Source organism: Nicotiana tabacum, chromosome 1 (assembly GCF_000715075.1).
Source record: "Nicotiana tabacum cultivar K326 chromosome 1, ASM71507v2, whole genome shotgun sequence".
NCBI lineage: Eukaryota > Viridiplantae > Streptophyta > Magnoliopsida > Solanales > Solanaceae > Nicotiana > Nicotiana tabacum.
The window spans coordinates 200,150,311-200,164,484 of record NC_134080.1 but is presented as its reverse complement, the minus strand read 5'-3'; the positions used below and the strand labels follow the sequence as shown (position 1 = coordinate 200,164,484).

The 14,174-nt window shown below is 33.8% G+C and overlaps 1 protein-coding gene across 1 annotated transcript; it reads left to right on the top strand.

The window, feature by feature from the left end:
* The first annotated feature begins 4,905 nt into the window (after nt 1-4,905).
* Nucleotides 4,906-9,412, top strand: LOC107809583 (cathecol O-methyltransferase 1-like). The gene is made up of 4 exons (XM_016634241.2): nt 4,906-5,562; nt 7,312-7,622; nt 8,350-8,414; nt 8,943-9,412. The coding sequence occupies exons 1-4, from the start codon at nt 5,147-5,149 to the stop codon at nt 9,237-9,239; spliced, it is 1,089 nt and encodes a 362-aa protein (XP_016489727.1). The 5' UTR covers nt 4,906-5,146; the 3' UTR covers nt 9,240-9,412.
* The last annotated feature ends 4,762 nt before the right edge of the window (nt 9,413-14,174 follow it).

The following is a 14,174-nucleotide window of genomic DNA, read 5'->3' as shown; positions in this document are numbered from 1 at the left end:
TTGATATCCGTATTTTCACCATGTGATAAATAACTGAGCTGCCAATCATGCTAGAGATCATGTTTAGGCTATATGCTGGTACTGTTGGGACCTATAGTGGTCGTTTCTTGCTGTTGACTTACAGATCTTATTGATATTTCGTACTCAGTCATGTTCATTCATTTCATATTATATCTCAGTCTTTGTTGTTATTTGTTGATACATCATATCATCATGTTTGAGCTAGTTTCATGACATTTTGTGAGCCCGTGAGTGAGATTGGAGAGATTGATGACTGAGTGAGGCCGAGAGCCTTATTATGAGTAACATTTATGGGATTGGGATGCACGTCGCAACGGTTATACTGATTTATGATAGTGCTTGGGCTGAAGGAGCCCCTCCGGAGTCTGCACACATCCCAGTGAGCGTGATTGATATTATTAAGGGATGGATCTTCCCTGAACATGGATCTTGTCCGAAGCATTATATACATGGAGATGTATCTTCTCCATTGGCTGGATTGGCCCTACTCAGTACTGGGTGACTGATGGTCAGAAATGTATATATTCCGAGATGGATCTTCCCTGGGCCGTATGGGCTATATACAGTAGCGAGTGATTGAGCATTTGAGAGTGATAGCACATGAGGCTGTCAGCATAGTGCATCACATACAACATGTACATTGACATGTAGAAGTAGAAGAGTTATATATTATTCAGATTTGATCTCTTTTACTGTTTTGAGCTATCTATTAAACTTGAAAGCATGCCTAGCACTATTATTTCTATATTGAACTGTGCCGATTGTGTTCGTCACTACCTTTCAGTCCAAAGGTTGTATTTGTTACTTATTGAGTTAGTTGTACTCACACTACACCCTGCACCTCGTGTGCAGATACAGGTGTTTTCAGTCACGGTGGCTGCTGATTGAGGAGTCAGGATTTTCGGAGATTATCGAGGTAGCTGCATGACGTTCGCGGGCCTTGACTCTCCTTCATTATCTTTATATGTATTACAGTTCTTATTCCCTAGACATTGTAGTAGACCGTATTCTAGTATAGATGCTCATGTACTTGGTGACACCCTGGTTTGGGATAGATTGTAATGTGTTGCAGATTTAATTCTATTTCAAAAAGGTTTTTCTTAAATATTAACTGCTTCTGTCTATATTTTCAAAGCTTTCACTTTGTTTAGATGGTTGAGCAGTGGCTTGCCTAGTTCCACAATAGGCACCATCATGACGGCTAGTTTTGGGTCGTGACAACAAACTTATTTAGAGATATTTTCAATCAATATGTTTGCTGCCCCATCTTTAAAAAAAACCAACATAAATGCCTGATAGTATAAATTTTTTTACACTATCAAGTGTATATATAAGTTACATTACAAAAGAAAGGTTAAACGATCCAGGGGGAGCCAACTTCCACAGATCTTCCAACTTCATAGAAAACAAAGCTTACGGTATAGTGACCAAAAGTGACAAATGTTTCAACTTACAAGCTCAAGAACACCAGGAATCAGAGGAAGCCTGTCAATAGCCTGCAACAAATAATCAAGTCCTTTGTCAAGTTTGTAATTGCTTGCAATAGTGGAACTAAAATGGAAACCAAATTAAAGGTCCTAAGTTGGAAAATATATACTACTAGTAGGTTAAATGTAACAGTACCGAGATCATATCAATGGAGCTCCATAGTAGTAGTACTGCACTAACACCAAGTGAACTGATTGCGTACTTACTTATTTAGATAATTTTATCCATAGTCATTTTGAACTTTTGTGTTTGTTACCCAAAAATCACTTTTCTTTTTTTGATTACGTAAAAATCATTCAATTTTGTGTTCATTACATAAAAATCATTTTTCTTTCTTTTGTTACACAAAAATCATTTTACTTTACTCTAGTTATCACAAAAGTCACATTTTTATTTAAAAGTCTATTATGCCCTTGATATTATATAAATTTTTCATAATTATGTAATGCTTTCCATATTATATACTATATAATATATTTTTACCTAGAAATTTTATTTATAATTAAAATAATTTAATATTATTTTATTTATTATTTTTATAATATATTCGTATATTTAATTTTTTCTTAACGTTAATTTTCAAGATATATTAGTAGCGTTATAAAACAACTTTTTTTCAGCAATTATTTTTTGAATTTAATTGATCGACCAAAGTTGGTTTGTAATTACCGACCAACTTTGGTCGATATTCCCTTCCGACCTTCAAAATACCGACCACACGTTAATGGTCGCGTTTTGGACGGTTATTGGCCATTACCGACCAACTTTGATCAATTTTTTTGGGACAATTTTTCCCGAATTTCTAGTAATAAAATTTCCTAAATAACCATTGCCATGGTAAATACCCAAGAAAATATCCCCAGCTAAATTCGCATGTAGTAACTAGGGATTTTCCTTGAGAGTAACATATGATTTTTTTCTCATTTTCTTGTTTGTTTACCTGCAGATTTTCTCACAAAAATGTATTTGCCAATTTATTTCTCTACTAATATATATAAAAGTTACTGACAAATTTAATAACGCTACTAATATATTTTGAAAATTAATGTTAAGAAAAAAATTAAATATACGAATATATTTTAAAAATAATAAATAAAATAATATTAAGTTATTTTATTTATAAATAAAATACATAGTTAAAAATATATTATATAGTATATAATATAGAAGGTATCACATAAATATGAAGGTTTATATAATATCAAGGGCACAATAGACTTTCAAGTAAAAATGTGACTTTTGTGATAACTAAAGCAAAGTAAAATTATTTTTGTGTAACAAAAGAAAGAAAAGTGACTTTTGTGTAATGAACACAAAGTTGAATGATTTTTACATAACAAAAAAAAGTGACTTTTGGATAACAAACACAAAAGTTCAATGACCATAGATAAAATTAACTCGGTACTTATCATCAACTTTGTCCAACTGAAAGAAGAAATTAGATTGGTATCAATATTCAGGAGGAGCAAACCAAGAACCACGTAAAGTGAAAAAGCTAATACTTACTCCGTTTCAATTTATGTGAATCTGTTTGACTCGGTACGGAGTTTAAGGAAAAATGAAGACTTTTGGAATTTGTGGTCCTAAACAAGTCAAAAAGGGGTCCAGAGTATTTGTGTAGTTATAAAAACTTTTCATTAATGATAGAATTGAAAGTTTAAGCTAAATTGTTTCCAAATTTAAAAAGGAATCATTTTTTTTGGAACAAATTAAAAAGAAAATAGGTATTTGAAAAAGTTATGGACAATCTATTGTGTCACAAAGTTGCTTGTGGCTTTTGGTTCATAATAAAGAAAAAGAACAGCATTTTGTGAAGATTAGTCTGAGCAGAATTTCATTGTATCTAGAAAGAAATATTCTATTTCACTATTTCCTTCGTTTCAATTTATTTGAAAATAATTTACCTTTATCAATGATTTATAGCCATACAAAATATATGTACCTTATTTTACACCACAAATTCAAAAGTCTTCTCTCTTTTCTTAAATTACGTGTCTAGTCAAATAAGTTCACATAAATTGAAACGGAGGGGGTATTATGTTAGGTGCAACAACTCTATATCATCACAATGAAAAAGCAGAGTAAAAAGAAAACGAAAAGGACATTTCATGATTTGAATGAGAAAATAATACATATATAGCTTTCTTTTTTATAATTCCAAACAAAGATTAAGAAAATGATCTGATCAATGATGTCTCTTGCGCTTTCAGGAATAAAATTGAAGCTTTCAACACGCAAACCCAGAATTCGGTGGTCGTGGGGCACTACCGGTGACCCCTCAATCTATAGTGTGTATCCGCCTCTGTAACAGTATAGAGACAGTTTACTCTCCTCGGCATAAAAGTGTTTTACTTTCTTAGTGAATCTACTTTATATGAAATTAAATTAGTTAGATCAGTAGATTTCGAATACTAAATAGTTAAGAAAACAGTAGTGAGTTTTGTACTGTTAAATTAGTCCGTCTTTTTCTTCTTTCACATTGGAAGTTAATAGAAAACACGAAATTTTTGTATTAGTTTTTACAGACAGTTAACTAATTATATGTTAAATACGCCGGTTAGGTGAAGTAAAGCATGTTATATGAAGAAAATGCTGCCCATTGTCGCGTACAGTAAAGCAGCCAGCAAAAAGCAAAGTCGCATTTGTTAAGTGGCCAAAGTCCACTTTCTAGTGGACCTCGTCCTTCACTAACTTTTACCAAAAAGGCAATAATTTGCAATTCAAAAAGAAAAAAAGAAGGAAGAAAACTAGTCAGACTTCGACGCACCACCAACTCACACAGGAAGCAACAATGCAACTCACAAAAGCAAACGAAGAGACACAATATTGGGTTCTAATCAAAGGCGACTTTAGATTTGGGTTCCATCTTTAAGATTTTTAATATTAACACTCATTGTATTCATATAATTGTGGGTTTAAATTTATTATTTATTGTAATTTCAGAAAAAATTTATACATAATTAAGTTTATGCAGTTATGCTCTGTGCCGAAAAAATATTAGGTTCAAATGAACTCAGTTTCAGAATACTACATCCGCCATTGGGGTTCTTAATACTCTTGTTATGTTGTCCATGCTCTAAATGCATGTACATTCCATTTTATCGGATGTCTCCGGAGGGACAACTCCAAATGTTCAATGTCATGTGTGTTCGGAGAAGGGCTTTAAGTTTCCGTGCTAGGTTAATAGAATAGATAAATGCCGTTTATTATATGATTTTAAGCAGTTCTCTCCTGTTAAGTTAATTTTAGGATTACGTATGGCCTAAGGTTAAAAAATAACTATAAAAAATATCCATAAAAAGTGAAAGTAATTAATAACATGAAAAGATAAAACTATTTACCGGTCAAACTTTCAAAAGAGAGAGAAATAACTAGGCAAACTTCAACCAACCAACATGCCCAACATGATACTATGCAAAAAATAAACAAAAGAGAACAGACAGACTTCAACCAATATTCCCACCAAGAAAACCAATTATGACAATTCTTAACCAAAGTCACAACTAACACTTATAAAAAGCACAACTCCACTGTACATGATTGTGAAGCCTAACAAAAACACTCTAAAAGGAAAAGACTACAAGAATAAATTACATTACAACTCTTATAGCTAATTCTTGTCTCAAGATTTTCAGCTATGGAATCCTCAACCAAAAGCCAAATACCAACACAATCAGAAGAAGAACGTAACTGCACATATGCCATGCAACTATTGTCATCTTCAGTGCTTCCCTTTGTATTGCATTCAACAATACAATTGGAAGTTTTTGAGATATTAGCAAAAGCCAATGACACTAAACTTTCTGCTTCTCAAATTGTTTCTCAAATGCCAAACTGCAAGAATCCTGATGCAGCTACTATGTTAGATAGGATGCTTTATGGTTTGGCTAGTTACTCATTGTTTACTTGTTCTATTGTTGAGGAAGAAAATGGTGGATCGAAAAGAGTGTATGGTTTGTCAGCAGTGGGAAAATTCTTTGTCAGAGATGAAGATGGTGCATCAATGGGGCCACTTTTGGCTTTGCTACAAGATAAAGTATTCATTAACAGCTGGTAAGTTTTGTCCTACTGTTTATTCTTTTTTCCACTAGCAGTATTGGTTGGTTGCCTTTTTTCACAAGACAAGATTCTTGATTTTACTATTTGTCGATTATTTTAGTCGTATGTGTTAGTGTTATTATTCTCCATCTTATCCTTTTATTGGTCACTTTAATTAAAAAATAAACCTAAATAGCCATTCGTCATTAAAATGGTTGAGGGGCGTATAATTAATATATGAATAATTCAGGCATAATATGTATATAATTGTGTATAATCGATGTATAATCCATGTACACTATTAGCAAAAGTAAATAATGAATATGGGTGCATAATCCATTACAAATTTTTTGTCTTTTTAGAAAAATTAGCCATTACTAATTTTCAATTCCAACTTTATTACTCTAAAGATGCACATAGTCATTAATTATTGAATTAAGGAAACTATAAAGTTTATTTAGTCAAATAACACTTATGACTAATATCATCAAATGATATTAATGTGTGTCAAAACCTTAAACGGGATATGACCAGGACGGCAGGATTGAGTGCGTGTGCGTGTATATATATATATATATATATATATATATATATATATATATATCCTTTTATACTTTAATTCTTTTTTTGAATTTTGAATTTATAAAATAGAAAAAAGGATTTGCTCATTACGGAGAAAATGACAATTGAATCTTTTCTTGCCACACCATGAGTTTATAATACCAACTAGCTAGAGGAGTGAGGCTAATGGATGTAATGCATCAATTGGCTCAACGATACTTCGCTAAAAAAAGTTAACCCTACATCCAGCCAATTACCAAAGCCAAGGGGTACAATATAATTTTCAAATATTGCTGGATGGTTAAGGTAAATTACCTTTATAAAACAACGCAAAATTCATATATGGTCCTTTTACTTGCCATCTAATACAAATTTTACCATGTCTTACACAATGGGTAAAGTTACGTATGTAAAACAGCTAAACTATTCGAGTAGAATCAATGGAAATCATTATTTGACTAAATTAAATTCTTATAAGATTGAATAGCCACTTTTTTTAATGGTGGTATTTCGACTAGTTTCAATGTTTACTTGTTACCTTCCACCAACTTATGTACTAAAGAAAATAGATTGGATAGCCATTTAGCAAACTTTAGTGCTGGCCCGTTTGAACTTATGTGCTGATTCTAGCTTGGAAAATCATTCTTCTTGAATAACAAGTGTCACAAATGGCTTACAAACTTAGGAGCATTATTAAGGCGTCGAAGCCATTAGATATATACTTTCAAGACGAAATGTAAGAAAAAAAAAGTTTTAAGTTACAGCATCAGAATAATGAAATGCATCTATAGCTCAAAAGCTAATAATAATTTATTCTCTCAACTTAACTAATTTGTTTTGCCTCATTTTATTAAATAGCTCACTAATATAGGCGATTTAGATAAATTAGATTCTTAGATTGAACTTAATTTAGTTTAAATGTAGGTGGGAGTAGAGAAAATCTATACATATTAAATGCATCTCGTAGATGTTGGTGCTATGACACAATTTGACCAACTTCTCTCTAAACTACTATTACTACTATATAGTAATAGTAATAATTTCCATGATAATAATGGCTTAGTAACTTTAAATGAAATAATTTAAAAAAATATTTTAAATAAAAGATTTGTTTGACTCAACTATTTTTTTCAATTTCGAAGAGGCATGACAAAATTAGAACATATGATTCATATCTGACTGTCTATCTAATTTAAATTGCAGGTTTGAATTAAAAGATGCAGTTCTTGATGGAGGAGTTCCATTTGACAGGGTACACGGTGTACATGCATTTGAATATCCAAAATCAGATCCCAAATTTAATGATGTTTTCAACAAGGCAATGATCAATCACACAACTGTAGTCATGAAAAAAATACTTGAAAATTATAAAGGTTTTGACAACCTTAAAACTTTGGTTGATGTTGGAGGTGGTCTTGGAGTCAACCTCAAGATGATTAGAGCTAAATACCCCACAATTAAGGGCACTAATTTTGATTTGCCACATGTTGTTCAACATGCACCTTCTTATCCTGGTACCTTCTCATTCTTGTTTTATATATTGTTTACTTTACTTTGATAGTTTGGTCCAACACTACTTAAATTTACTTAATTCACATCATGTACAATCGTTAGGGATTTACCTTCTATACATTGAAATGTTAAATATTACTCCTATTATAGCTTTCAGCTTCATAACGTAGACATACAGGAAGTGAGTCATAGTCGGAGGCGTATCTAGATTAAGGGATATGGGTATTCGTGAACTCATTTTCTTTTCGTTAAACCATGTATAACAATATTATATTTTTTTAAAATTACTTTAATATATGTGTGTGCACTTCATGCTCAAAGACTTTTATGGTCCAATTATTATTGGGTGTACCTCTACTAGTGCAATTGACGGTTCAAAATCTACTCCGGACGGTCTTGTTTTAGGCACGGAGTATAGATATATATGTAAAAATCACTAAAATTTCAAAAAGAATATAATTTTGAACCTATAATTTAAAAATTGTAGAATGTTCATGGTAAGAAATTAAAGTTAAACCCGTCAAATATAAATTATAGATCTGTCTCTTCACAATATTACACCCATCCTCTTGAAATCTTAGATCTGCCTCTGGTCACAGTAATGTCACATTACATGATTATGCAATTACACCAAACTAAAGTTAGAGCTTTGTCAACTGATACAATATTTTCTTATACATACACAATCAATTCTTAACTTAAATTAAGTTTGTGATCATAATATTGCAGGGGTGGAATATGTTGGGGGAGATATGTTTGAAAGTGTTCCAGAAGGAGATGCTATTTTTATGAAGGTATGTCCGAATCTTTGAGGAGTCGAATAAGCTTAGCAGAAAAAGTAATAAATGACTTCTTATTTTTCAGAAATTTCAAATAATTTTAAAACAAATTCAGTTTGTCAAAACTGACTAATATTTGGAAGTGGAGGAAATAATCAATAGAAGTTACACAAGATATTTGTTTGTTTTGGCTTTTTTTTTGGCACCCTTCCTAGAAGGTGCTTTGGAACTCCAAATGCTCATAGTTTGTAGCAAGCTTTTGTTTATTATGGTAATATTAACAGTTTACTTCAATAAGTTTATTAATTTGGAGGGGGAGTAATAACGTGCCAAAACGGCTTTTATTTTATGATGGTGGTGTTCGGGTCAGTTTGCTCACATTTCGACTAATGTTACTAGCTATCTGCTACCTCCAATCAACACAAATATTATTTAACTCTGCATACCAAGGCTCAGGAAGATGGAAAGCAGTCACCTAGTATTTTTTGTATCCGCTGGAATAATGTGTCAAAACGATTAATATTTCTATGTTTCTTAATGAAGTGGATTCTTCATGACTGGAGTGATAGTCACAACCTCAAGTTGCTAAAGAACTGCTACAAGGCTCTACCAGACAATGGAAAAGTGATTGTTGTTGAGGGTATTTTACCAGTGAAACCTGAAACTGATACCGCTGTGGTTGGTGTCTCGCAATGTGATTTGATCATGATGGCCCAAAATCCTGGAGGCAAAGAGCGATCTGAACAGGAGTTTCGAGTCTTGGCTACTGAAGCCGGATTCAAAGGCGTTAACTTAATATGTTGTGTCTGTAATTTTTGGGTCATGGAATTCTGCAAGTAGATTTCTACTGTGCATTGAGTTTCTTCTACTCTGATTATCCATTTATGGCAGTCTGGTATTGGAATTGCTGCTTAGTCCAAATTGAACGTTGATATTCCTAATAAGATTTCTATTATTCCCTTGTTTGTATTAAAGGATGTCATTTTGAGTATTGAGAAACAAGTTCTCTAGGACATAAATTGTAACTTTGTCTAATTTTATATTGATATTCCTAGTAAGAATTATATGACATATGTTTATGGTATAAGAATAGTTTTAATATTCATAGACATGCACTTGTGAAGCATCTCTTGGAAGTCAGTTTCCTCGCCATCTTAGTGGGACTGAGACGCTTGTGATTGACAAAGTAGGGAAATGTGAGTCTTGTCTCCTTTCACTTTGTCGTACTTTAAGGGCTTACTTTAAGGGCTGGCGACCCAAGAGTATATGCTAGACGAAATGACGGTGGTTCCATAGAGGGAAATGTCGGGTTATTATGGATGCATTAACTAAAAATTGCAACTTATAACTACTAGAAATCCGGTAAAACGTGACCATAAAATGCGATCAAAGTTGGACGCTTATAGGCTTAAAAGCGACCAAACATGCCTGGTCGCAATATTGTTGGTCCCTTTATTTTAGGGACCAAAGTTGGTCGCTAATTAGCGACCAACTTTGGTCTCTAAGGTAAAAGGACCAAATATTCCGGGTGTTGATACCCAATTTTTCCCTATGCATTTTATATATGCAAAATACTTTCAAAATAGCATATATATGCATATATAAGTATGCCCAAGTGTTTTAGTATTTTTTCTAATTTTTAAAAGATTTTTTAAATTAATTTATTGTCCATTTTAGCAGTACAAAAACTAATAGTTATTCCCAAGATTATCATTTTGTAAATAACTTATTTTATTCTCACATTTATACCAAAATATAGCTAAGGTAATTTTTACGCATTTTTATAATTTATTTAGTATTTTAAAGCTAAATTGCATATGATTACAATTTTAGCCTATCTTAAGATTTAATTACGTTTATAATTACAAAATTGATTCTAGTATTTTTAATTTAATATTTATACATTATTAATTAATTTAGTACTTTTAATTTGTCTAAAGAAATTATTTTACTATTTTTATAAAAATAAAAGGGAAAAGTGATTATTTAAATACTAGCCCTATTTTATTTCAATTATAGCCTAAAATCAGCCCCAATTAACCCCAATTTCAAATTCAAACGGGCCAGCCCAATTCCTAAAATGACCCGCCCCTAACCCGCTTATCCAACCTGCCCGGTTTCCCCTTTTGATCCAGGTCGTTGATCATTTCGATCAACGGCCAGAATTTCCCCTTTCCTTTTTAATTCCCAAACACCCCCCAACCCTATCCCATTTCTCACCAACCGCCGCCTCTGAATCCTTTCATCTCTCAAACTCTTTCGAAGGTTCTTGAAACCCTAATCATCTCCTACTGTCTTCTACCTTCAGCTCATCAGAATCCATGGCCTCTCAAGGCATGGATGGCTTAAACTCATCTCCCTCTGCTCTTAAACACTTAGTGTTCGATGTTTCGAGTTCTGACCACAATGGTGTCCGTTCAAATCCTCTCCGATTCGAGGTTCTATGGCCTCTCCGGCCTTGCTCCGGCATATCCAAGCATTATGAGCCTATTTCTGACTTATCCGACTCAGATCAGACCTTTTCCAAGCCTTTCTCGCTTTAGGGTTCCTCTGAAACCCTAGCTATTCGAGGTTTTCTCTAATTATTTTCTTAAATTTGTTCTATATTTGTGCTCTACTTGAGTTTTTAAATGTTTTTCCTAATTTTTCTTTCAAAAGACATTTCTTTCCGATAAAGGGTTTTTCTGAAAAGCTTAAAATGTTTCTCTGACTTTTCTTCTTCTTCTTTTCTTTGTGTGTATTTGTTTATACTATATTCTGATGTTTTCTTTTCTACCACGCATGTTCTTCTACTGTGTTCTTATGTTTTCCTTTATCATGCATGTTCTTCTGTGCTTTATTTTTCTACTGTGTTTTGTACCATGCTCGTATGTTTATCTTGCTGTATCTTCCTATATGATCTTTTGCTATGCTTTTCCAGTATTTTTGTGTTCTTCTACTGTATGTATTTCCTACTGAGTTCTTAAGTTTTGTTTGCCTTCTACTGAACTCTATTTAAGTCCCTTCTAAAAGGTTTTCTTAAACACGTTTCTTCTACTGTCGTGACTATTCTCTCATTATGCTCCTACGCTCTGTCTGCTTCGAATATTATTTGTATCTGCTTGTCTTCTCAAGAGATTCTGAAAGGAAATCTCTGAGCCTGTTTCCTCCTCATCTCTGTATTTGACTCGAGTCGGAAACCCTAGAATTTGGGGGTTTCCTCCGAGTTTGGTCATATGATCAAACTAGGGTTCTGTTTGAGGACCCTTGACTCTTTCAGACTTATTTCTGGGTATATGAACTAAGTGTGAACTTCTTTTATTTGCACACAATTCTAATTCTCCTACACTAGACTCTTCTGAATAGCATGACAAATTTCTTCATGTTTAACGTGTCTGTATGCTTTTATATATGAGGAATCTTTCTTCAGAACGGTTTTCCATCTTGTGATTGATTCAGAATTCCTTTTAATAAGTCTAATTGATTGGCATTGATTTTTCTTAAGTTGAAATCTTTCCCATCTTTCTGACTTGGGTCATTCATACAAAATCTTCAATTTTCGATTTTCTTGGCTGTTAACTGATTTTCTTTCCTTATTTGCACAAACCGTGTGTTGTTTACCCCTTTTATGCTGATTTGAAAAAGTGTTTGATGAATCAATTTCCTTAATTAGTTTTGCCCGTTTGAAATCAGAATCCCTTAATTAGGGAAAAACCTTGTATAATTGATTTTCAAACTATTTTCTTACCTATTTCTGCTTGCTTTCTACACTATAAAAGGGCACGACCTTTCTGCACTTTAACAGACCTTCAGTTCAACAATTTTGCACTTCATACTTCACCCTTACAACCTCACGATTCTTTTTTAAGATCATAGCATTCTGACTCCCTGTTTGCACTTTGGCTTTGCAAGACTACTGCTTTCTTTCACTTGTTTCTTTGAGACTGGTATGTTCTAGTTTTAGCTTTAGCATCATCCCAATGTGTTCACTTATAGCCTTTACATCCATGTCTACTTTACTGTCTATATAGAGTTGAATGTTTAATTAGCATGTTAATTTCTTTTACTTGTTTTTGCTATGAATCCCTGTACCCTTATTCCCTTCTATGTGATTTGAGTTGTAGTTCATGACATGACAATATGCAAGTTATTGTTCATGTCTGGACTTGATCCCTTAGAGGATCCTGACTCCCAAAACAATGTATTCTAACAGGCTTGTGGGGTGTGCCAGCACTTCCCATTTCTAGGTATGCCTACTAGCTTATCCCTATTTCTCTACCACTTCCCCTTTCCCCTTTTCAAACTCTGTACTTACACTTACTCTTAGCTTCTAAGCTCTACCCCCCCTCCTGTAAGCCTTGCCTTGGGACCTTGAGTTCTCACTAAACTTGGATACTTGAGGGCTGGCCCTTCCACACTGCACTATGTTCTTAATCCTCTATGTGTTTGGGTGTGAGCACTGCCCGGAGTCCATTTAAGGCTCTTAGGGAACTCTGACATATCCAAATAATAGAAAGGCTTGGGATCCTGATCTTTGGAGTTGGTTCATCTCATATTTCAGACCTGGAGTCTGAATTAGGCTCCCCTTGGTTGTACTTTAATTTCTGATGCAATTTTGCTTTTCTTATTCATTCTGGGCTGTAATAATTTGTAATAACTATTGGGGCTATTAGTGAAAAAGGGAGGGTCAATCGTGCATGCAAAGGGGTAGATACCATATTCGTAGGGGATTACTATACTTCTGCATTCACGTATCCTGCTTTCAGCTTTTGCACTTCTACATTTCATATAGATACCATGTCTATAAGTTTTTGCACTCATGCATTTCATATAGATACCATGTCTATAAGTTTCTGCACTTCTGCATTACATAGAGACCATGTCTATAGGTTTCTGCACTTCTGCATTATCATATAGATAATATGCCTATAGAACTTCCTGCATTTTGCACCTGCATCTGTCACTAGGCAAATGAGTTTATAGGCTTAGACAATCGACTGCATATAGATGACCTACCTATAGGATTCCTGTACGCCAATGACAGTGTTTTCAATTAACAACGCCTATAAAATATGCCTATAGGAACTATCAATCAAATCTGAATCGCCTTGCTCGTTTTAAGTTTAATCTGCAGAACTTGGTAAAAAACTGGCAACCTTCTTGGAATCAGTTTGCTGCTTTATTTCTGAAACTAATAGATATCATGTCTATAGGTTTCGCCCAACACCTAGGCAAGCTTTAGGGTAAAAGCTATAACTGCGCTAGTCTTTGATAATTACAACCAGCGGGCAAGTGTAATTCGGACTTCTTATCTGAAAATATGTGATAAATCAGCCTGCTTTAACCTTTTAAGTTTAATCAGACCATAAACAATACGTGTAAGACATGCTAAGAACCGGCAGAGTATACAACCCAGAACATTTGGCTGAATCAAGCAAGCAGGCCTCTGGATGGCCAACCATCACTGAAGCTGGGCCCGATGATCTATGGAGAAAAATACAAGCAAAGGAGTGCCCAGTCATCGATTAGTTGAGCAAAACACCGACACAGATCTTTATCCTAGCTTTGCTGCAAAGCGCCGATGCACATAGGAACGCCTTGTTGAAGGTACCGAGTGAGGAATATGTACCAAGCAACATCACTAGAGGAGAAATGGAAAACATGGTAGGGCAGGTATTGGAGAGTTACAAGATCACTTTTCATGAAGATGAGTTGCCATCAGAAAGGTTGAGTCACAACAAGGCGCTGCACATCACTGTGCAATGCGAGGATTATTTTATTACCAGAATCCTAATT

Excerpts from the sequence above, each read along its gene's own strand:
- LOC107809583 (XM_016634241.2), top strand. The coding sequence starts at position 5,147 with ATGGAATCCTCAACCAAAAGCCAAATACCAACACAATCAGAAGAAGAA. Across the intron at positions 5,563-7,311 it reads AAAGTATTCATTAACAGCTG|GTTTGAATTAAAAGATGCAG; the intron begins GTAAGTTTTGTC and ends TTTAAATTGCAG. Across the intron at positions 8,415-8,942 it reads GAGATGCTATTTTTATGAAG|TGGATTCTTCATGACTGGAG; the intron begins GTATGTCCGAAT and ends TTCTTAATGAAG.